This window comes from Antennarius striatus, chromosome 8 (genome assembly GCF_040054535.1).
Source record: "Antennarius striatus isolate MH-2024 chromosome 8, ASM4005453v1, whole genome shotgun sequence".
NCBI classification, from domain to species: domain Eukaryota; kingdom Metazoa; phylum Chordata; class Actinopteri; order Lophiiformes; family Antennariidae; genus Antennarius; species Antennarius striatus.
The window spans coordinates 5,210,655-5,236,464 of NC_090783.1; the positions used below are offsets into that span (position 1 = coordinate 5,210,655).

Genomic DNA, 25,810 nt, shown 5'->3' on the forward strand with positions numbered 1-25,810 from the left:
CCCCCCCTCCACACTAACACACACTTATTTCTTTTCAGAATGACAGGGGGGTGGGGGGATGGGGAGTTGTGAGGGTAGTGCCGGTTCAGTGAGCACTCTCCTGGTCTTGTCCAATGGTCTCTCTTAAATTAGCTTTGGGGGGCAGGAGGTTCCCTCCCCACCCTGACAGAAGGAGGAGCCTATGTCTGTCACTGTCTACTGTTTCATCATTACCTGCACGGTCCTGCAGCATTCACCACACTTGTGTGTCTGTGTGGCCACATAGAAACAGAGACAGTGAGACAGGATACACTCCAAGGCCCAAATCATCACAGAGGGTTTTTGGGTTTTTTTATAGACTACCTTTTTTTCCTACCTGGGACAGGAACCTGCCTTCCTCCACAGACTAAAATTAATTGCAGGGCAACTAGCAACGGATATGGCTGGTTGTCTGCAAAGTTTGCCACTTTGTCAAAGGTGGACACTTTTGAGATCCTTGCTTGTGACATTTGCTCTCAGCTTCTGTTTTGTTTCAGTAAATGCAGAGCCATTTGACCCCGATCACCTTTATCACCACACAGGACCTAATGAAGACAATATCATCATAGCTAACAATGGGATCCGGGTGCCTTTGGGCAGGTCTGTGTTTCTGGACCCTTTGAATGACCTGGTAACAGAAGTGCACCCCGGTGACCGCTGTCATATCACAGTTTTGGACAATGACCCACTGGCCCAGAAACCTGGGATGCTGACCCCTAAGAAGTTCCCATGCTTGTTTGGACCAGATGAAGTGAAATACATCCATCTTGGATCTCGAAGCCCCAGCAAGGACCGGGTGAAGCTACAACTCCGTTATGATTCCCAGACGAAAACGATTATCATCCCATTCATGCTGGAAGTGGAAGTTGTTTTCCAGCAGCTTGAAATCCTCACCAGGAATATGCCCCTTACTGTGGAAAAGCTCCATGGTGACAGCAACCCTGTTGATAGGAAAGCATTGGAGTTTTCCTTTGAGGACGGTGTCACACAGTGCAAGATCGGCACTTTTGCTGGCGAAGGAGGTCTTCCCAGGTATGGCATTCTTTTGAATAACCCCTTAAATGGCCAGATGATTGACTGTGATGAGTTTGTGACACAAGGCATCCGCTACAAGCACACAGCTACAACCAACTCACCAAACAGAGACTATATTCCAATGCGAGTAGAGCTGCAGGATAATGAAGGTAACATCATAATGCAAGAGCATTTCCAAATGATGGTTAGAATCAGAGAAGGGGCAGAAAACACTGCTCCTAAACCCAGCTTTGTAGCGATGATGATGATGGAGGTTGATCAATTTGTGATGACGGCTATTACAAATGACATGCTAGCCGCTGAAGATGTTGAGTCTGACCCAGATGATTTAATCTTCAACATCACTTTACCGCTTTACCCCCAGCAAGGCTACATTATCAGCACAGACGATCAGAACCTGCCAATCACCTCTTTCTCTCAGAGAGACATCAAAGATCTTAAAATAGCCTATAAACCCCCCTCAGATGACTCCGAAGTAGAGAGGATTTTCCAGCTAGAGCTTGAAATTGTAGACCCTGATGGTGCTGTATCTGATACATTTGCTTTTATGATTGTGGTGAAACCGATGAATACCTTGGCTCCTGTAGCGACCAAAAATACAGGGCAGCTATTGTTTGAAGGACAATCTAGAGCTCTCTCCAGCTCCCAGAATTTAGAGATCAGTGATGAGGATAACCTGGAAGATGTCAGAATTACTGTTGTTGACGGCTTAAAGCATGGAGACCTGACTGTGCTCGGCGCTCGGAGGAAATTCTTCACACCTACTGATCTAGACGCAGGAATTGTGGTGTACCAGCATGATGGCAGTGATACCTATAGTGACAACATCATCTTTAGAATGACTGATGGCACTAACAACGTCGAATTTTTGTTCCCCATCACTATCGCTCCCACGGACGATGAGCCGCCTATCATCAATGCTAACACCGGCCTAGTGCTGTTCAAGAATGAAGTCATGCAGATCTCTCCCTTCATACTGAGTGCCACAGATATCGATTCGGAAGATTCTACCATTAAGTTTATCTTGGAAGCACCTTACTCCATTATAGGGGAGCTCTTGCTACGGCAGGTGGAGCCTCCCTCCGACCCGTCTCTCTGGAAGTTCAGCGAGACAGATGAGATGTTTGAGCAGGTGGTGACTGAGTGGTTTCAGCAGGATATTCTTGATGGAAAGCTCTTCTATCGTCACATCGGACCCCATAGCACGACTACAGTGATTGATAATTTTGTGTTCCGAGTTCAAGATGATAATGATCCTCCTAATCAATCAGGTGAACACATGTTCACCATCAAAATCCATCCTGTGGATGATCTGTCCCCAGAACTGTTTGCTGGCACCACCCTTCACATGACAGTACAGGAGTATGAGCTGACTCCATTCAAGAAAAAATTCTTGTGTTATACTGATTTAGATTCAGATGACAGGGACTTGAAATACACCATTATCAAGAGCCCTACCGACACAGATGAGAATAATCCAGCCCCTTTAGGTAACATTGTACTGACTGACAGCCCTGACACTGTCGTCACAGAGTTCACACAGGCCCAAGTCAATCACCACAAGGTAGCTTACAGGCCTCCAAACCAGGAGTTGGGCATCACTCCAAAAGTGGTTCAGTTCACATTCATTGTGGAAGATACTGCAGGTAACACAGCTGATGGACTCTTTACCATTTTTCTACAGCCAGTTGACAATACGCCCCCACTTATCACTAATGCTGGGTTCACCCTTATGGAAGGAGGCACATATGTCCTCTCTAAGAAAGACCTGCATGCTACAGACACAGACACAGATAATCAAAATATTGTCTTCACCGTAGTCCAGGCTCCGATCAATGGGAAGCTACAGTATTTGGGGATTGACATGACAAACGGTGAAACATTCATCGTAGATGACATCGAAAATGGCCGCATAGCCTACATCCACGGTGGAGCCGAATCCCTCAGTGATGTCATTAAGATTGATGTCAGTGACGGTTTTCATGAAGTTCCCATCACCATTAAGATCATCACCGAACCAGTTGATGACGAGACTCCCACCATTATGCTTCCTGACGGTTTGCTCGGAGCATCCATCGATGTACTGGAGAATGGAGCAACAGAGATAACAAGCAATGTCATTCAAGGTCGTGATGAAGACACAGATGACCTTATGCTTACTTTCATTGTTGAGGAGCCTCCCAGGTTGGGTGAAATCCTTGTTAATGGTGCTCCTGCTGAGAGATTCACCCAGGAAGATATCATAAACGGCATAGTGGTGTATACTCACACATCTGGTGAGATTGGACCTGTCAAAGAATACGACTCCTTCAACATTACTCTGTCTGATTTGTCAGATCAGTGGATGGTGGGTGGCAATAAGGTTCAAGGTGTGACAGTTCATGTCACCATCCTTCCTGTTGACAGCATCCCACCTATTGTCAGTGTCGGAGAACAGTTTGTTGTCACTGAAGGGGAGAAGAATATCATCACTCTGAACCACATTCATGCTGAGGACATCGACACTGACAGTGATGATATCCTGTGCACCATCATCGTCCAACCAACATCTGGATATGTAGAGAATATCTCCCCGGCTGCAGGCTCTGAAAAATCCAGGGCTGGGACAGCAATCACAGCCTTTGACATCAAAGATGTCGCCCTTGGTCATATCTACTATGTCCAGAGTATCCACAAAGGGGTTGAACCTGAGGAAGATCGCTTCACCTTCCGCTGCTCAGATGGTATTAATTTCTCAGAACGTCACTTCTTCCCCATCGTAATCATTCCAGCAAATGATGAGAAGCCTGAGATTTTCATCCGGGAGTTTGTGGTCATGGAAGGCATGAGTCTGGTCATTGATTCGCCAATTCTAAATGCAGCTGATGCTGACATACCTGGGGATGAGCTGCACTTTGAGATCATCAAGAAACCACAACATGGTACCATAGTTCAGCAGCTCAGCACTGGCATGATCCCTGTGGAAAACTTTAACTTGGAACAAATCAAAGAGGCATCCAATATTGTTTATGAACATGATGACTCAGAGACTAAGGAGGACAGCTTTGTAATAAGGCTCTCAGATGGGAAACATACAGTAGAAAAAACAGTTCTTATCATGGTTATTTCTGTTGACGATGAGACACCAAGGATGGCTATAAATGATGGGCTTGATGTTGAGATTGGTGAGACAAAAGTCATCAGCAACAGGGTTTTGAAGGCCACAGATCTGGACTCTGAGGACAAAGACCTCATATATGTTGTGCGTTATGGCCCGGGTCAAGGCTACCTTCAGCGTATCAGCAAATATGGTGATGTTTTAGGCAATATTACGTTTGGGATGAACTTCACACAGGACGAAATCGACAAACAGCTCATCCAATATGTGCACACAGGTCAGGAGGGAATCCGTGACCTGCTGAAGTTTGATGTCACAGATGGCATGAATCCACTTATCGACCGTTACTTTTACATCAACATTGGAAGCATTGACATGGTCTTTCCAGATGTGATCAACAAAGGGGTAACACTAAAGGAAGGTGGGAAAGTAACTCTTACCACTGACCTTCTCAGCACCACTGATATTAACAGTCCTGATGAATTTCTCAGCTTTAGCATCACAAGAGCACCTAGTAGAGGTCACCTAGAGAGCACCGACCATCCAGGTGTTCCCATTTCCACCTTCACCCAACTGCAGCTTGCAGGAAACAAGATTTATTATATCCACACCTCAGATGATGAGATGAAAATGGACAGCTTTGAGTTTGAGGTGACAGACGGTTACAATCCTGTCTTCCGGACATTCAGAGTGTCCATCACGGATGTAGATAATAAGAAACCCGTCTTGACTATAAACAAATTAGTTGTGGAGGAAGGAGAAACCAAGCTCATCACACCTTTTGAATTGACAGCTGAGGATCGTGACACTCCAGACAACCTACTACGATTCATTGTCACCCAGGTTCCTGTGCACGGGCAGCTGCTTTTCAACAACACTAAACCCATCACGACCTTCTCCAAGCAAGACCTAAATGAGAACCTCATCAGCTATAGGCACGACGGCACAGAGTCCAATGAAGACAGCTTCTCTTTCACTGTCACAGATGGTACTCATACGGATTTTTACGTCTTTCCTGACACTGTGTACGAGACCCGTAAACCCCAGATGATGACCATTCACATCAACACTGTGGACAATGGTGTTCCCCAGATCGTGGTCAACAAAGCAGCTGCCTCACTGAAGGTTCTGCCAACAGGACAACTAGGTTTTTTGATCACCAGCAAAGCCCTTCGATCAGAGGACCGTGACAGTGACAAGAGAATCCTAAAATATGTGCTATCCCAGGCTCCCCTTCATGGCTTCATAATGAACACAGCGCTGGGAAATAACAGCATCAAGACCTTCACACAGGGTAAGGCACAGTCTCAGTATTTAATGTTTTAGAATAGAATGAAAAGTTATATTGCACAATTAAAATGCCCATATTTGATATGAAAGACATAAAGTAGCTCATATCATCTTTAATTGCAGTCTATGGTCTGCAGCTAGAACCTTATAAGGGGGGCTTTAGTTGTCACAGCTATCTTACTTAACACCATATCTTTATATTTGTCACACAAACAGCTGATATTGATGACATGAAGATTTCATATGTGCTTCTGGATGGTAGCAATGCCACAAGTGATATCTTCTACTTCACAATTGAAGACAAAGGTGGGTAAAGCTTTAATATTTTACACTTCTGAGCATAGACACCAAAATGAGACCCAATACTTCGGAACAACATGACCGAAGGCTATCCTCTAGTGTTTTAATGGGTTTTTAAACTTCCTGCTCGCTGTCAGTCTCCCAAGTGTTTGCATCACAAAGACTTAAGGCAGTTGGCCATGACTGACACCAGAGTATAGGTCCACTATTTCTTTTTGCCTTACTGGACCAGGTTTAAGAGAAAGGGGTCAAAGGGTTATGTCAAAGGGAATGTGGGTTGCTAAAAGTCGAAGAAGTGGGACTGCTTCATGCTTTTAAATGTATTGTGAGAGAACAACGGGATCCTTTAGACCAGGGCACTACTCAAATGTTCTTTCTTCTTGTGCCTTGATTGATTCTGTGATAAAGACTACATGTGAGTTTAAATTTCTACTTGGAATCGGCTTCACAAAGAACAAATTTATCTTTACCTGCAATGGTGCGGAAAATAACTAAGTAAATGTTATGATTGTGCATATCTTGGCAATTTTAACCCTGTATATCGTAGATTACATTTCAAATTAAATAATCCGTTTTCACATCTAATTTAGACACCCATCTCATACACTTTGGTTTTCAACGGTTTCCAGAATATGATTCTTCTTACAGTCCCTTCTCGTTTTATATAGGCCTCCTTTTTAGAATGCTAATAATATCCACAGGTATAGCATGACAAACTGTTGGTATATCTATGATCCTGATCTCATCCTGTTAATCCTAAAGAATTATCTTAAATGAACCGCAGATGTATGCACAGACACGATGATACACTGCTGTCATGTAGATTTGCTTGAACAGCGCTATAAATATAGAAAATGTAATAAAAATACAACGGGTGTTTTTTTCTATTTCAGTGTCAGCTGTAAAATACAAAATAAAATGTGGGATTGTAATCAATGAAGCAATTAAAGTTTAGTCCATACAGTTTAGTCTCTCATTAATCTAGATTACGGACGACGTTGGTGATGATAGGAGCAGTGCTATCAGGGCTATGAGAAGGCAAGAAAAGGATGCTTCTTTTTTTTGACAGGTTACCATCTTTTTGTCAGAAAAAGTGAAGTTTTCTATTAGTCTCATTTGTACACAGATTGTTTTTTGAAGGTGATCATTTGTTTTGACATTGATTGATGTAGATAATAGATGTTTTGGGTTTTTTTAAACGGAGGTTTAAATGGAGGTTTAACTCCCGGAAAGAAACTCGAGGGCCTCAAATAGCTCAACCGTCCCCTCTCTGATTTAAACATGCACCCAAATTCTGAATGGAACAATGGTGCATACTGGGACATCAAGCAGATATCTTCCTGAATGACCACAGTTCACATGCATAGGTCAAAGACCGTGATGAATTCAGCTCACACCATAGAATACCATTAAATTAAATTAATGTATTATTGTATTTAGCTTGACAATATGTTAGAATAAACTTGCGCGCACACACGTACACAGACATACACACACATAAATGAGTAAACAGGAACATGAAGTACAAGGGGTCAAATTACAGATAAAAGCCATCTAAACCTAGCAGTGTATTGGTAAATGTGAGTTCCTGAAGACGTGATAACTTGGGGGGGTGGTACTTACCTGGACAGGTCGGGACATGCAGGAGGAGAGCATACTGAAGGTCAGCTATCTGTTTATAAATCTAAGTTGGTGAGCTGTTGGTGTCGGAAGAGATTTGTACCCAAGATTATCCCCTAAAAATCGGTCTTTGTTTGAACAGAGTGAAGTTAAAAATGTTGTGTTTGCTTCAACAGATAAAAATTTTGACACTTTAAAATTTTATATTTGGATCTAATCCAAATACTGGATCAGTAATCCCGCTGAAAAGATAAGTGTCCACTATGATCTTAACATCCATCACTGATAAGTCCTTTTTTTTACCCAGGTATTTACATAATCACTGATCATTAATCTTCGTTTCCGAGACAAAGCATTTTCACAACTATGTGGTTAAAGAAGATCTAATGTTTGACACGGCTTCAGTGTGACCTCATTTTAGGAAATGACCCTCAGATGCTCTGATATGAGGAGCCGCTTACGGTTATTAGCAACCTCTAGGAGGTACCTGTCGCTACATGCTCTGCGCTGGTTCACACACACACACACACACACACACACACACACACACACACACACACACACACACACACACACACACACAAAAGCCAAACAACAGATCATCAAGGAGTAGCGTCAAAGTTTGGTGTACTGCATAAGGCATCACTGTTGCGTGTGACATACATGTTCTCTCAGCAGCAGCACATGTGTGGCCGGCCCACAGGTGAACTGTGTCTTATGAGAGGTCAGGAAGTGCCATTCAGCTTCACACTGGGGGTCTCTGTGTGGACCTGTTGGTCAGCGGTTACATTCCAGATTCAGAGGAGTCCTGGACAGCTCTATCAAGTCTGGACACATTAAGATGGCTTTTGGCTTTTGACCTATTTGCTGAAATGTGTTGAGGTTGCATAAATCATTCACGTGACAGAAGCAGGAAAAAAACAGTAAATCAACCTGAGTAAGCCCCAATGCAGTATTTCTTCACAGATATGTGGATCATGTGCAACAAAATATATATGAATTAAGTCATCCTTGTACACTTGAAATGTATATACTGATTTCTCATTTAATACATTTTCAGTAGCTGATACATGTAACTGACAAGTAGTTTTGTCATGACAGAATTACTACTTTCTTGAATCATATAGCTCTGCTGTTAAAGCTGCAGAAATAAATCAAGAAACATTATTTAGATTTAGTGGGTTGCACTTCTTTTTGCTCTAGGTGTGTTGGATTGATTTATCTGATATCTTAACTGCAGCCAACTGATCACTTCTCACAAAGGCGTTGTAAAACACGTACCGAACTGTCTTGTTGCCTGGTGATCTCCAGTTCCCATTGGTCGATTGGTTCATTCATCTGTCTGTTGTGAATTTTTCAATGACGAGCAGTAAACTGCAAGTAAAGTGACCAGGTCAGAGACTCCCTACAGCCATTCAAAACAAGGCCTACTGCAGCAATAAATACTTGTTTTTACAAGTGCATACACGGCTTGCATATCCCTGTCCATTGGACATGGGCTGAGTGAGCCACGGGCTAAGAAAGAAATCCTTTCTTACTGCCAGACATGTCGAGACATTTCTTTTTCTTAGAATTAGAGGAATAAATTAGTGTCAGATATTTTGACCATGGTCAAAGTTGGTCGCAATTTCACTTTGAAATTTATGGCTACAAGATAACTCCAATTTCAAAGCAATATCAATCAAACACTACTGATCTAAAGATTGGAAGCTGGAGCAAACAAAGCAGTCAGATAAGTCGGCTCCGTCTCTTTGCTTTTTTCTGATTGTAACGTTTTAGTCTTCGGGCACCGGAGAGGGATCATAGACCCCAGCAGTGTTATGCGATCATTCAGAACAGGGAGAGGAATGTACTTCCTTAGAGTCTCCAGACTCTGGGGCCGCAGACAGAACAGGGCCTGGAAGTAAAGTGGTATCCTGAGCAGACAGGTGTGTACGTGAGAGGGAAGGTTCCAAGCAGATCCTCTTTCAAAGGCCCCCATCTCACCACTCTGGGCTCTGCAGAAATCCAACCCAATCCCAGATAGCGTGATAACCTGCAAACTTCCATAGCCAAAGGTGACCACCCTGAGGACACAGTCCGTGATTGGGTGCCATAAAATGGGAGAGAATAAGTATATATTTTCTGTGCTCTAATTTGATTTCCGTGAATTTTCCCTGCTGTATGGCAGGAACGCGTGGAGACTCACAAAGCCATGTCACACCCAGACTTCCTAACTGTGTTTTGGGATCTTACATGTCACCCATGTCAACAGTCGCTGGGAGATTTACTGACTAATGGTGCCACAGGCCTCCTGTGACTAGAAGATGAGGCTTCTTACTCCCCCTCCAGCACTCCCCACTCTGTTCTCACTCCCCCTCTGTCCCCCTCTTAAAGACTCCCTCATGGTTTGACTGTGCTTTGGTGAGTTCATCCTCTGACCTCTTCTCTAATTCTTTCTCTTTTCTGTCATAGAGGTTTCCCCATATCCTTCTCAATGAACGTTAGAATCACCTAATATACTTTCTCTGTCTTTCTATTTAGGTCTTTTTTCTTTTTTATGTCTTTTCCCTCCTTCAACCTTGATTTATGGCAGTTTGATGGTTGCAGGGTAGGGAGTTATGATGTATGGCTACAGCAGTTATTCTTATCTGCTCTCATATGGCAATGCTGGCGCTGTTGCCACGCTGTCATTGAATGACGAGCAATTCCCTAGCTTTTCTGTCATGAAAGATTTTCCAGTTGATATCTAAAGATATAAATGGTTATAAAATATCAATCATCAATCACATCTTTGATCTTTCCTTTAAATTCCCGGTTGTGATATCATCAAGTCAAATTCTAATAGCTTCGAATAAGCTGGTTAAAATCATGTTGAACAAGTACCCTAATGACTGAGGTGTGAGTTTGTCAGGGGAATTTTTTTAGCATGCTAATGTTGAACTTCAGCTATTTGATTTCTATGCACTTTTATTTTTTAACACTTCTTGCCATTCAAATTTTGTAAGCTAGGATCCTGTGTAATCATGATTTTTAACACCCTGTAGCCATCACTTCTCCATCAGTCCCCAAACCAGCAATCCAGCCTCCGTGACGTGTTGATCTGCAGCACATGCTGCCACTCTCTTGGAGGAATGATTAAGAGTTATTAATACACTGTAAATTATTTATAATCATGCAGCATTCCGAGCATGAATACTTCAGAGTTCAGAGAGGAAGTTTTACTTTCACTGTAATCAAAAGCTCACTCAATAACATATTATAGATATAGAAATTAATATTCTTCAGTTTTGACCTCTCCATGATATAATAGCACATATTTAAAGGAATGCTATTAAATGCCTAGCATAGCTAACTGGAACCTCACAAGTATTTATATCAACCGGATGATTAATGAGGAAATATAATAATGGCCATGCTTGTCACTGGATGAGATATTCTTAGAAGGTTGCCCTTCCTTGCATCATGCTTGTGATCGTCAAAGCCTCATTTTAACCTTCTTGTCCAAACATTCATCCGGCCTGACCCACTATCCCACTGCATCTATGTATGGTGCAGGCGGCAATGCTGTGTAAATATGAGCTCATGAAGAATGTGCTGTCAAAGGATGCTGCTGAAGGGGAAATCTCAAGCGATTAGGCGCTGTGTATTTATTGATGTTGTTTTGCTGAGGGTATCGGATACTTGAAATGAAGAAGGGTATTCATTTCCTCACGCTTTGCCTATAATCCAAACACTGGACTTTTACATTCTTGTGTTTTCTGGAACTGATCGCTTTGGTTAAATACATCATCAAAACACAGTTACCTCCAGGCCTTTATGTGATTAACTGCTGTTAAATATGTCAAACAGCTTTTAGCGGAGACTTAAAAGGCATCATATGAGTTTCATATTCATCGCCTACCCTTGTCTGCAGATAACATAAATCACACTGAAGCTAAATTATTAGATAGCTGACAACGCAGACATCGAGAAACATGTGTGGGCTATAAAACTTTTCATCCCACAAAAATTATGATAGCTGTCAATTTGAATAGCTAATGGAAATATGAGATGAGTCGGGCAGCTACTGTACGTGTAGGATTTAAAACTCAATCTGGTGAAGTAAAAGTTCAACCGTAAATCAGGACTAAAATCTAGAACTCACATCAACACATCCATCCACATCGGTCTTTTTATTGGCCATAAAACATTTTCTGGCGGGGATCTTTGCTGAGACTCATGCCAGCTCCAGACTCGATGTCTGACATCTACAAAAGGAGCCAGACAAAAGAAAGATTCCCCTCTCTTCCGCGGGTGCGAACAATGTGGAGGCACACGGGGGAGGCAGGCCTTGGTGGCGGTTCTGGCCCACCCAGACAGCGGCCTGCTGTCTTCCTCAGTTGTTCGTCCTCTCGGTGAACAAAGCAAAAACGTGGAGGAAGGGGAACACAGAGCATGGGAGGTTTGTGGAACACAGCTGTCACTACATGGAATCTGGGAGAGGAACCGGAAGGAGGGTTTTGTGGGACGCGGAGAAAGGAAACAACATCAAGTTTTTTAGTTTTTGATTTACCTTTTTAGGCAATAATAGAAATCTACGGATATCAGGTTCTCATTCATAAAACCTCAGCGGTACATGAAGCTAAATCTGCCTGATTACTGGAAGCCCAAAAAGAAGCAGCTTTTTGTCTTCGCTGTGTTAATTTGATAATGGGTGGTGATAAGCTCCGAATAGTCTTCTCCTCATATCAGCTTCAAATAAGGCTGGCTGCCAGAACACACTCTGCAGCACAGGCACAATCTGAGGGTCCACATTTCCCCAAGATTGACATCAGTTCTCAATGAGAAGCAGTGAAGACAAAATTCAGTCAGGCGTTTATATGCACCTACAAACAGGAAACACCTACAATTCATTCTGGTTATCATTTTATGCATGTTCTGTATGAACACCTGAAGAACTTGAGACTAGCAAAAACAGACATGTTTCACACTTCCTGTATTTTTAGCTGTGACTCTTGGAAACCTGAGTATTGAACGTGGCCGAGGGGTGGCTGTCCCCGCTGGGCTCTACATAATCCCTACATAATGCTGCCTTGCCTCCAACCAGGTGCAGGCTTTCACTAATTTTCTTTCCATACTGTTTGTGGAAGATGACAAAGGCATAAGACTCACAGATTTCAGTCTATTTAGAGAGGACAATTCTCTCTCTCTGGTCCAATATAACTCTGACTGTTTTCCCCAAACCGGTGAACTTCCATCCTCGAGTCTTTAATAGGGTTAGGTCACCAGGGCCACTGCAATATATGATCAGTCGTGCAAGAAGCAGCCCTCTCTAAAGTCCCTGACCAAAGACCCCTCTGAGCTCGACCTATTTCACATGAAAAAGTCACAGGTCAGCAGGCTTGTCTCACTAAAGAAGAAACTTTCAGACCTTTTGCAGCTGTTGTTAAAAAAACATTCCGATTATGTTGTAGCGCCTATAATCTTAAAAATCTCCAGAGTGACCAGTTTCAAGTCGGTGACCACCACCGAGCTGACAGTTTGAGGGATTACATGAGTCATGAGATGGTATGGATTAAGGAAAGGGTTTAAAGTTGTAGGACTGTGGCAGGTGACTGGTAGGGTGTCGGTTCAGATGTGTGCTTTATGAGTGTGACCGCTTTCCCAGATAATAAAGAAGTATTATAACAAGGTCATAAAGAACTGAAGGTCAAAACTGAATGACTTGAAAATCTATGTTAAAGAATTATCTGGTGAATATGGTAAATAATCTGTATTTGTCACCTTTTATTGTCTCTAATGGAAAACAAAACTCACATTAAAGCATGAACAGCCAAGTCACTTACAAATTCATGGTATGGTAATTTTTTACCAACAGATCATGTTACAACTGTGTTTCCCTTGTTATAGAGGTGACAGTGTGAAAGGGCATCAGGTAGAAATGGATGAGAACCAGAGGAAATAAGAAACGACTCATCTTCAGGTCTTCTAAAGTGAAGAAAAGGGAAGTCCTGGTATTAAGTTATCATGTTTCCCTCTAAATTAAAATGCCCTTTGAATCCTTTTTACCTTGAGCCAATAGCAGACTGCAGTTTATGCGCCTCAGTGGTTCCTAACATGAACAAATAGATGTTTCATTGCTGTGCTGTGCAGTGGAGGATGTCTTTCAGACAAAGGATTGCTCTCACTTTTTTTTCTACGTTTTTTTTAGGTGGAAATAAACTAAATCCTCAGCCATTCCGGCTCAACTGGGCCTGGATCTCTCTGGAGAAGGAGCTCTATGTAGTGGATGAGGATGCCAAGTTCCTGGAGGTGACGCTCAAACGCAGAGGCTACTTGGGAGAAACCTCCTTCGTCAGTAAGTCTTTCGGGCATTAGTTTAGTATCTGTCATGATACAGCATGTGACTATTAGAACTGAACATATCCTTTTTTTTATATATACAGTAGATTAATGAACAATAAATAAATGTCTGTTCGAATTTATATCTATGCGTTAGCTTCAGTAAATTTAGCTAAAATAACTTCAGCCTTTTTGATAAATAATCTGCTTTTCTTTCAAAATTCAAAATTTGTACAAAGACAAAAATTTTTTTATCACCTTATCACTTAAATCTATACATATTCAAGTTAAGCTCTTCAAGTCTATCCCCATTAAAATTTAAAATGAACACAACATCGATAAGAACAACAAGCAGAAAGCACAAATCCTATGTGTATGTGTATATGTGTACTTCCCCTCACGCCTGGGGTCTTCTGACTGAGAGCTCATATAACACTTCTTCCTAAAGGTCACAAGGAAAGGCTGACATGCTGGCCTGCTTGGCTGCAGCAGACATTTGCATGCAAGAGATTTATAACATGTTAACATGCACACGTCTGGCTTGGAAGATGCAAAAAAGTAAAACACACAAATATAAATACATACAAGTATAAATACACACAAATAGATATACAAGTAAATTGATGTATGGATTTTTTTTAAAATGCTCGTGAACTTTTTTGGTTCAGAATCTGCTCATTGTACCTGTAGAACATAATTCATGAGACCTATCTTTTAATGTTTAAAACCAAAGAAGTAGTTTCCTAAAATATTATTAAATCATCAATCATTAAATCTCTTGCCTTACTGTTTTTTGTCAGGTATTGGCACTGTAGATGGGACAGCTAAGAAGGACAAAGACTTCCGTGGTAAGGCCCAGAAGCAGGTCCAGTTCAACCCTGGTCAGACTACGGCGACTTGGAAGGTGAAGATCTTCATGGACCAGGAGTTTGAGAACTCGGAGACCTTTCAGATTAAGCTGTCAGACCCAGTCATGGGTCTGTTGGAATTTCCTGACGCTGCAACGGTCGAGATTGTTGATCCTGGAGATGGTACATCTATTACAGTCAAACATTAAAACACATGTAATTTAATGATAACATTTCTTGAATGTGATTATTCATTATTTGTCCTTCTCTTCCCAAAACAGAATCGACTGTCTTCATTCCTCAAGCAGAGTACAAGATTGAGGAGGATGTGGGAGAGCTGTTAGTTCCGGTGCGGCGCTCAGGAGATGCCAGCCAGGAACTTATGGTGGTCTGCTACACCCACCAAGGTGAAATGAAAGTGTTTGCACTTATTTTTGCAAAATAAGATGTGTCAAAGAAATGTTTCTAATATGTATGTAAAAACATGTATTTTTGGATACTAAAAATGTAAATGCTTATCTATTTTCATAAGGTTACGACATCTGTATTTATGCATTGTATCATCTCTTCTCTTTTGAATTCTGTGACCTCATGCTATTAGCATCTCCACAGTAATAGATGAAGTCTCAAGTTTAACCCCCTGTGTTCTCTCTTCCTATCATTCCTCAGGCACGGCGACAGGCACCATACCCAGCACTGTGCTGTCCTACTCTGATTACATCACTCGACCTGAGGACCACACCAGCGTGCTGCGCTTCGACAAAGATGAGCGAGAGAAGCTCTGTCGCATCATTATAATAGATGACTCCCTGTATGAAGAGGAAGAGAGCTTCAACGTGAGCCTCAGCATGCCCATGGGCGGCCAGGTGGGCGCCAATTTCCCAACCGCCAAGGTCACCATCCTGGCAGACAGTGATGATGGTAAGTAGATTGGTATGAATTTATGGTCAATTGAGGAGATCTTAGAGAAGAGCATTGACAATTTATTGTTAGATTTACTGTCATCTCAGAGGCCTGGGTCACAGTTAACCACCTAAATACAGCTAAGATACTTTTTTTTGGGTCTGTTTGCATTTTATTTTTCAGCCTTTTGATGTGTTAGCCTTACCTCAGGTTGGTGCCATTGTTTCTTGAATACGCCTTTGACTTGGATCCATTGGTTATTCATGAAACTTTTTGAGAATTTAATGACAGGCCATAGTTAAAAGGCTACTGTAGGTCATGGTTGCAGGTGTGAGTGATTCTGTCTGCATACTATTGAGCTACCAAAGGTGCACAGGAAATACAAAAGCATCAGACTCCAAAAACAAAAGCCCTCCATACTACTTCCTGTAATGGCTTCACAGTATATTGTGTAGTCCGTCTGCCTGTCTCTGTCTGTCTTTAAGTGGCAGGAACAGGACAACACCACACAGGTGTTAAGAGGGAGAATGTGGCCTCATTGTGTGTCAGACAAGGCTACACTGACAGATAAATGGACTTCAAACCCCATTGCGCCCCTCAAGCGATCCCCGTCCTCATTGGCATTCAGGGGAGCTCGGGGGAATCAGAGGGTATCCCTTTGTCTGGTGGAACCAGAAGACAGGTGGTGGAGAAGAGGGCATATTGTGTGTGGAATCTAAATGACTGGTATGTTTACAGTCTTTCAGGAGGTTTTCAAGCCAAACTTCTTTTGTTTGAGTTGATCCACTGAAGAAAATGTCTCAACAAATATGACAAATTGGAAACTTCAAATTCCTAACAATCCTCAAGGTCATCCAACAGGAGAAAATCAGTCCACTGGACTCATAGAGAGTTCCTTGAGAACATTTCACCTTTCATCCAAGAGGCTTCTTCTGTGAACGGAAGAAGCCTCTTGGATGAGAAGATTGATTTGTGGATTGATCGAAATGCCTTTGGATAGCCATGACTTGCTTGAATTAGAACCTTCACAGACAATCCTCACAGTCCTTCGTCTATCTGACTAGTCTTGTTTACTCAACTTCAAGTTCCCCCACAAGATGTCCAACCTTTCACCAGAGGTACTTTCTCATCATTACATACCTGGTCACAATGCAAACATTCTTTCCATTCAATTTGCAACAGAAACACAATTGATCTTTATGCATAAAAGATCAGCATTCCTAGACATGTGACGAGAAAAGAGAAAATTTGTGAGTGGAGATCTTTATTATGTTATACTTCTTGGTGGGTCCTGGAGTAACAACCCACCATAAATCTGGTTTAGTGTGTGTGAATGTCTGTGTGTGTTTGTGAGAAATCAAGTGCCTGTCTGGGTAAACTTGTCGTTTGGATTCTCTCCAGCATTAAGGATGCATTGTCTATCTGCCTCTTCCTCACACTGATCTTTAAAGTTGCCATGTAGGCACTCGTTGCCCTCATACAGCCGAGTTATTAAGTAGCTGGCTCCGACGCTGGAAGCTTTTGAACTTGTGCCAACAGTCCTCCATCAGTCGTCTGTTGCAGCATCACCAGTAAGCACAAGTGGTGAAGACATCATTCAGTGTCAGCAAAAAACAGTCAAGTATTTTAGAATCAGTATACAGTATTGGGTTTGCTAAGATTACCTATCGTTAGCCGCCACAAGCTACAGGGAATCCTACCTGACAAAATAGTGGGAAAACTCGAGTCTTTAGAATTTACTTTTTTCTTGTCAGCATTTATTGGGATCAATCCTCATGGAATACTGTAAAGATCTTTTATAATTTACTTTTTTATCATTTAAAAATCCAAATTGAATGTTTATTTTTTCAGGGCAGTTTCCTAACATTTAGACACAAAAAGAGACTTTTTCACCTCGTAGCAATCCAAATACACTTGTTGACCTTACCTATAAAACACTGGAAAATGATTGACTTAGCATTCATGAATCTACAAGCTAATGTGAGTAATTACAATTTATGAACCTATTACAAAGGCTGTCTTTAAATTGTTGCTTCCGCGTCTCTTCATATTTGTATTGTGTACTAAAAAGGTTTAAGTCTTTCACTAGCATCTCTATCCACTGACCTTGAATAGCACTGGCTGAAAATGCTTTATATGTAAGTGAGGAGAGATAAATGGACCTAGAGTTCCAGAGGTCTGAATTCTTGCCCTCTGCTTTTGCAAATTAGATAGTTGCCTTCTTGTCTCTGCCAAACCTTTACATAGTGTTTATCAGCAACTCTATCATCAAAACCCAGGAACATCTCTTCACTCTTGCACATGCAAGCATACACCCTATTATTCAGGTGTGTACCAGGCCTTCTGGCATTGAGCTCAGACAGGGCTGTCTGGATTTAGATAAGTGGGGGAGTAAGGTTGAAGGATAGAACCGGATAAGGGAGATCACAGCTCTCTTCCTGTGTGACTCAGAAATTAACGAGTTTGCACAGCTCCTTGTGATAATTTGTAGCTGAACCTAGTTGTAAAGCTTGAAAAGTCTGTCATGGAAATATCCTTGGACTCCTTACTTTACCTTTCAGCAAGACACTTTTACTATATTATAATTGGTATGACAAAATGTCATCATGATTAGTGTTTTTCACGTGTCGATTTGGCATACAGCAGTGTGATTCATTCAGTAAGAAAGTACTGTATTGATCTTAAGGAGTTTAGAAATGGTCTTAATCTTAATCTTAAAACTGTCCTATCCCACAGAGCCCTCGCTGTATTTTGGGGAACCTGAGTATGTTGTGGATGAAAGTTCAGGCTACGTTGAGGTGAAGGTTTGGAGGACGGGAACTGATCTATCCAAGGTAGCTACTGTGACCGTCCGGTCGAGGAAGAGCGACCCGGTTTCTGCAGAAGGTAACACTGGCTGTTCATCAGAAGGAAGAACCCAGAGTTGTGACTTTGCATTTTACAGTTTCCGTTCTGTTTGGCAGCTGGATTAGACTATGTCGGAATCAGTCGCAACCTGGACTTCGCCCCCGGGGTGACAATGCAGACATTTAGAGTCACTATTCTGGATGATCTGGGCCAGCCTGAACTGGAGGGGCCTGAGACCTTCGACCTTGTGCTACGGATGCCCATGAATTCTGTGCTGGGAGAGCCGAGCAAGACCACCATCACCATCAACGATACGTTCACTGACTGTAAGTGCCAAAGACACACTTAGAAAATGGTTATGGGTGCCCAAGCGTAAAGAAGCATTACACTGTAATCTGAGATGATGTGAGATATATTCTACCAATGCTGGCAGGTATTTAAACTGAGTTAAATAATTGGGTAATCTTATCTTATTCTTTGATGTATAATGTAACCTAATTGAATAAACAATAAATAGTTACATAACACACTACAATGCTGTGACCGAGAAGATGTACCTTACTGATTAATTAATAATAATTTCCCCTCGGGATTATTAATGTATTCTTCAGCTTCTTCTTTTATCTTCATCAAGTATAATAGCAGATCCATTAATTAAATATACAAATCCTCTCAAAATACATTTTCATTGAACATCTTAATTAATGTCCTGATGTGGGTCAAAAGCTGCTTTAGTAAATTTAACAAAACATACATTTTAAAAAATATATTTTTTTCATTGTATCTATTGTTGTATGTTATTATTATGATATAAACCATTTAAGTTAGAGTTCACACATATAGTCAGGGATTCATACACTCCCCCAAATGTATTTCAACTTCTAACACTTTTTTTTTCTATCATTGCAGTGCCAAAGGTACAATTTAAGGAGGGAAGCTATAAGGTAGATGAATCTGATGGGGAAGTAAAGGCTATAGTGTTCCGCAGCGGAGACATTAATGTCAGGTCAACGGTGCGCTGTTACACTCGTCAAGGCTCTGCTCAGGTCATGATGGACTACAGTGAAAGACCCAATACAGACGCATCAATCATCACTTTCCTGCCAGGTGAGTCTTCCCTCTTAAAGTCCTCCTCCACCCAACCCCTGTGTGCTGTCACATTTACACTAACCATCTATCTACAGGTGAAACTGAGAAGCCATGTGTGGTTAGCCTGATGGATGACACCATCCATGAGGAGGATGAGGAGTTCCGTCTTGTCCTTGGAACTCCCAAGAGCAAGTCTCCACATGGAGCTTCTATTGGGGAGCAAAAGGAGGTGCTGATCACGGTCACTGATGAGAAAGACAGTATGTATCCTATCAACAGACAAAAAAAATGTAATTATTTTAAAATATCCGACTGCAAAAATTCTCTCATGTGATTCAAAGAATGGGAGTAATAATCATCAGATATCTGTCTGTCTGTCTCAGTTGTTTTATCCCTTATTAATTCAAATTCTCCTCTTCGTCTAGAGCCAGTCATCCGTTTTTCTGAGATCAAGTACAGTGTACGTGAACCTCAGGTCAAAGGAAACGTGGCTATCGTGAGAATTCCCATCCTGCGTGTTGGGGACACGTCGAAGGTCTCGGTGGTGAGGGTGCACACGAAGGATGGCTCTGCCACCTCTGGAGACGACTACAACCCGCTGTCAGAGGGTAACAACCTGGTTTATAAACACCACCAGAAAAACAGTCACTTGTAAATTGCAGTTTTAAGTATTTTCTGGCCATTGCTCACCACCCTGTCTCCGTGTCAAAGATGTTGTGTTCAAGGAAGGAGAGAAAGAACACTTTGTCGAGATCGAGATTCTGTATGACGGTCAGAGAGAAATGAGAGAGGCATTCACGGTCCACATGAAGCCCGATGACAACATGGTGGCAGAAATACAGGTGAAGCACGAAGCACGTGCAGAAACTGACATGAATAAAAAACAAGTCCTGTGTGTGCACGAGTACAGTGGTGCACATACACACACGTAAGCATACGCTGTCATGTCACCCTGTGTTAAAATAGCCAGGCAGCAGCTGGCATTGCTGTCAGCACGCCTGAACCACAGAGCCTTATAAAAAGCTTTTCCCTCTGGAGTGAGATGCTGAGGGGAATGTCCCAGCAGAGACAAACAGTAGCCAAATCTATTAACAGAACTGGGGCATTCGACTCGTATACTCTACATGTACATGTACCGCGACCAAAATTTAAGGTCGACTGTAAGAAAACTGCTGAAAGGATGTTGTACTTGAATTGTCTTGTTTCACCAGCATTAGTTTGGAAAATATTTTTTAACTATTTATAATCGAAAATCAAATTCTGTCATTCCTCTTCTTGGCAGATGAACAAGGCCATTGTGTACATTGAGGAGATGGATAGTGTGGCAGATGTGACTTTCCCTGCAGTGCCCCAGGTGGTTTCCCTTCTCATGTATGATGACACAGCTAAAACCAAAGAAAAGCCCAACCCACCAAATGGATACCCTGTTGTGTGCGTGACGGTGAGTGCAGTTCCTTTAGTTATATTGGTGGCCACGCACACCTCCAGATTTATTATATTTTGTAGCTACAATCCATCTTGCTATCTTTTGCAGGCTTGCAACCCAAAGTATTACGACTTTGACAAAACTGGGTCCATCTGCTCTGCGGAGAGCATCAATGACACTCTCACACAGTATCGCTGGTTGGTCAGCGCCCCCACCGGCTCAGACGGAGTGACCAGCCCCATGAGGGAGGTGGACACAAATACTTTCTTCACCAATACCAAGTCCATCACTTTGGATTCAATCTACTTCCAGGCAGGCTCAAGGATTCAGTGTGCAGCAAGAGCTTTCAATACTAATGGAGATTCTGGGCTGGAGCTGTCCAGTCCCATCATTGTGGTCAGCAAGGATGAGGGTGTGTGAAGGGCTGATAGGGAAGACGTACATCTTGGTGTAGAGCTTGCTGGTTTAACTGACTTTCATCCCTTTGCAGGTATGTGTCAGCCTCGCATCCAAGGTACTGTTGGAGCAGAACCTTTTTCTGCAAAGATCCGCTACACAGGCCCGGATGATCCAGACTTCCCCAACCTCATTAAACTAACTGTGCACATGCCTCACATGGATGGTAAGCTGGAAACATTTGTTGCAACCACTGAAATGCAGTCGTCACAGTTTACCAATCTAGACCAACACCGAGAAATTCAACTACCATTTCATTCCAAACAGGCATGTTACCGGTGATCTCCACAAGACCCCTGTCCAACTTTGAGCTCACACTGAGTCCGGACGGCACACGCGTGGGCAATCATCGCTGTTCCAACTTGCTGGACTTCAATGAGATCCAGACGGGCCACGGTTTTATTACCGATGCAACAAAAAACCCTGAAATAATTGGCGAGACTTCACCTTACCAATATAGCCCAATCATGCGCTCAGCCAACTCTCTGAGGTTCTACAGGAACCTCAACTTAGAAGCCTGCCTGTGGGAGTTCACCACCTACTATGACATGTCAGAGCTGCTGAATGACTGTGGAGGCTCCATAGGCACAGATGGACAGGTGGGAAACACAAAAGGACAAAAACTAGACGATCAAGAGAAGATTTATGCTAATTTTTCAGAGCAACTTCATCTGCATAGAAATCTAAACATTTTTTGACCAATAGAAAACACTCTTGACAGAGAGAGCCCAAAGAGAAGGAAGCTAATGGAACCTTATGCCGATCGCGGACAACAATATTCACACTGATGTGATGAATTTCACGTTGAATTTCCTTGACAATGTATGACTCGTCCCTGATTTAGGTCCTGAATCTGGTCCAGTCCTACGTCACCCTGCGAGTTCCTCTATTTGTGTCATATGTCTTCCACTCTCCTGTTGCTGTGGGAGGCTGGCAGCACTTTGACCTGCAGTCAGAGCTCAAACTCACCTTTGTGTACGATACAGCAATTCTGTGGCAGGAGGGCATTGGTAGTCCACCTGAAGCTGAACTGCAAGGTATGAATCTCAATACATGGCTGCTCTCTACTGGTACTAACAGAAGTCCACATATGAAGCACTCTAAAACTGTGTTTTTGTAGGAGCCATGTACCCAACCAGTATGCGTATAAATGAGGAGGGACGCCTAGTGGTCAACTTCAAGACAGAGGCACGCTTCAGGGGACAGTTTGTTATGTCCCATCCAGGTAAGAGAACACACGCAGACATCCTATAAAAACCCATACAGTATGGCACAGTACCCTGTTGAATTACCCTGTGGTCCACATCCTCCCGTTGTCTATTTCTGGAGCTCCACATGCGGGGTCCTTTCAGTGTCAAAGTACCAAAGGTCATTTCAGCAACTGTCATAATGACCCTGCAGTGTTTACAGTGAGCAAGCGAGTGACACAAACAATGCAAAAGGTCACTCCTTAAATATAAAGGGGAACGCTGTTGCTGGCTCTAGCAAGGACAAATGCAACCTTAAAGATTTAAGACTATGCATGTCATTTTTAGGAACCAGCTTGTCATCGGTGGTGATGTGTGCTGACCACCCCGGGCTGACATTCACTCTCTCCCTGGTCAGAACCGAACCCACTTACAACCAGCCCATGCAGCAGTGGAGTTTTGTCTCAGACTTTGCTGTGAGTCGATCAGAAATTGGCACTTTTAACAAAATATCATAGTCCCTAATCTAACAGAGAATGTTAATTCCTTTTCATATTTTTATGACCTCTAGGTGCGAGATTACTCAGGGACCTACACAGTGAAGATGATCCCCTGCATTGCTTCACCCAATGGAGAGTTCAGCATCCCTCCCGTCTGCCACCCGAGAGAACCGCTTACATTTGATATGGATATTCGCTTCCAGCAGGTTCCAATAACTAGATGTTTTTTATACTAAAGTAATGCATGGTTTTGGTGGGGGTGGAATCTGGAGAACCCAGAGAGACTTCACCTTACCACAGTAAGGTGAAGTCTTAGGAAATGCTGAAGGAAATGCAAAATGCACACAGAAAAATCCCACAGATTTGAACCTACGATCTTATTTCTGTGAGGCACAGCTGTGCCACCCTGCTGCATAAAACAAGATAAATAACACTTTTTTCATTGATGTTTAATTTATTGAAAGTTTAAGTTTGATTACAAATGCAGCATGTTGTATGAAATTACCTGAAATTTCCCAGAATCTATTCCATGTATGTTCCTCATACGCTCCAGGTGAGTGACCCGGTTGCAGCTGAGTTTAGCCTCAACACTCAGATGTTCCTGCTGTCCAGGAAGGAGTTGTGGTTGTCTGAAAGCTCCATGGGCTTTGGAGAGGGGACCGATACTGCTTTTTCAGAAGGTATTACAACACTGCCACCGAATGGATTTCAGTAAAATTACAGATGTGAACCAACAACCCTATGAGGATCCCAACTTGCCCTCTCATCGGCTCTTTTCCCCAGGTTCCACAATCTACGGTCGTGTGATGGTGGACCCAGTCCAGAACCTGGGTGACTCATTCTCCTGCAGCATTGAGAAAGTCTTCCTCTGCACCGGTGCAGATGGCTACGTTCCCAAATATAACCCCACAAACAAGGAATACGGCTGCCTGGCAGATGCTCCTTCCCTGCTTTACAGATTCAAAATCTTGGTGAGATGCAAAACAACCACTAGGATAACATTAGTGATTTAATGTGTTGTGGAAGACTCGCGATGAAGGAATCGTATCTGATTTGTGGGTGTTGTTCTTCAGGATAAGGCCCAGCCAGAGACTCAGGCTTCAGCCTTTGGAGATGTTTCTTTTCAGGCCACGCTGGCTCAGGACACACCTGGAGGTTTGACTTTGATCTCACAACCAGGATCAGACGGCTTCACGCTTTCCTCATCTCCGCTTTTCCAGGTTGGTGTGATTGTCAGATGTGTGTGATTGTCTGTTTTGGCATAAATACACCTTGAAACAAATCTTTTAAGGTTTTTGTCATCATTGCTTAAAAACATGAAAATAGATTTATTTATAACTACATCTACACTCCTGGGCAACTTGAATATTCAAGCCAAGTTGCTCTTCTAAGTGAATCTGCATTCATACCCTAATCTGAACAGATAATCTACAACCCGTTCTTGACTCCACTCCTACATCATGCCATCAACTCGATTTGAAAACTTGTTGAGCTCTCTAAGAAAAAGACAATGAAGCCTGTTTGTTCTGCAGGTGGCTGCTGGTCGGGAATGGTTCATCCACACTATCTACACAGTCCGCTCCAGGGAGAATGCCAACCGCAACATTGGCAAGCGCAGTGTGGAGTACTTGCAACACAGCATGTCCTCTGTTGAACAACCATGGGCCTCCAACGTGGACAATCACCGTCATCGCCGTGCGGCCCCCGCCTACCCCAACCCTGCCCTGACCCAAGACATAGGCATTGAAAACAACCGGGGCACCAACATCCAGCACATTTCTCTTGACCGTTCAGACCGCATGGTGGTCAGCCAGCGTCAGCCTTGGTCCCCTAATCACAACTCCCTCGTGGAGCGCCCCCTGCTGGAGAGTTCTGGCAGAGAGTCGACCGACACATCTACCCTCCCCATGCTTGTGGGCCTAGCAGGGATGATCCTCCTCATCTGCATCATTGCCACCGTAGTGATTCTCCTGCTGCGGCGCAAGAAGAAAGAAAAGAAGAGCCAGTTACCTCCTTACAGCACCTCCTCCTCTTCTGCCTACTGCCCAGCCCCTGGGAACATGTGGAGTAGCTCAGACAGCTCTGAGGTTTAGATATGGACCCCCTGCCATCTCAAACATCAACCATTTTAAAAAAGACTGATAGTGTCCTCCACCATTGTGCCTTTAAATCCCAGCTCTTGTAGCACTGAATAGAGCCCAGTACAACCTGTGGACAGCGCAATAGGTCAGCGTCTGGGAGTCGACATGCAGAGGATGCACCAGTTTGTCAGAGGCCCGTTTATCTGGTACTGGTTTGTTCTGTAGTGTGCTGTAGGTTGCAGCCTATTTTGAAACGTGCTTAGAAGCCCCTCTTGGAATGATTCACCTGCTTCATTGGTTGTGTAAAATAACCCCCCTCCCCTCCCACTTTTATCCAATGCTTGCAAGTGCATGATAATCCCATTATAGTAAATGCAATTATTTCACTCATTAAAAGAGAATTTTCTATGTTCCTACTTTAAAACAAGTTTTTTTTTAATCCGTGTTTTGTTTTGACTGAATGAGTTGAAGCTGGTCTTTATGTGACAAATGATTTTTATGCAGATATTTCAGTTTACCTGCTCACTGCTAAACAAGACGGACAATGTGGCACCATTAGAAGGGATTGTACTGTAAATGTCATTTTGAAAATGCTTTTTGTTTTGTTTTCTGAGGTCAATGAGGATGAAATCAAATGCAAATCTCTGTACATACCAATATAGGACTTTGACATGTATTATTACACCCTGGTGAAACTTGAAAATCTATGATCTATACATCTTACTGGTTTCCTGATCATATCCTGAAGAAAAAAACATCAGTGTACATCTTTCAATGTTCCAACTATTAGTCGACTGACAGATTATCTTT

The 25,810-nt window shown here is 42.7% G+C and overlaps 1 protein-coding gene across 1 annotated transcript; it reads left to right on the plus strand.

Annotated features, from left to right (window-relative positions):
* Positions 1–256: 256 nt before the first annotated feature.
* frem3 (Fras1 related extracellular matrix 3) lies at positions 257–25,773 on the plus strand. The gene is made up of 24 exons (XM_068321599.1): positions 257–5,444; positions 5,657–5,746; positions 13,533–13,679; positions 14,464–14,694; positions 14,793–14,918; positions 15,181–15,432; positions 18,151–18,300; positions 18,378–18,587; positions 19,171–19,368; positions 19,446–19,610; positions 19,776–19,958; positions 20,062–20,192; positions 20,633–20,791; positions 20,885–21,188; positions 21,267–21,398; positions 21,500–21,831; positions 22,077–22,269; positions 22,353–22,457; positions 22,768–22,895; positions 22,991–23,125; positions 23,473–23,599; positions 23,703–23,890; positions 23,993–24,139; positions 24,452–25,773. Exons 1-24 carry the CDS (start codon positions 419–421, stop codon positions 25,010–25,012), a joined length of 9,420 nt encoding a protein of 3,139 aa, XP_068177700.1. The 5' UTR covers positions 257–418; the 3' UTR covers positions 25,013–25,773.
* Positions 25,774–25,810: the final 37 nt, after the last annotated feature.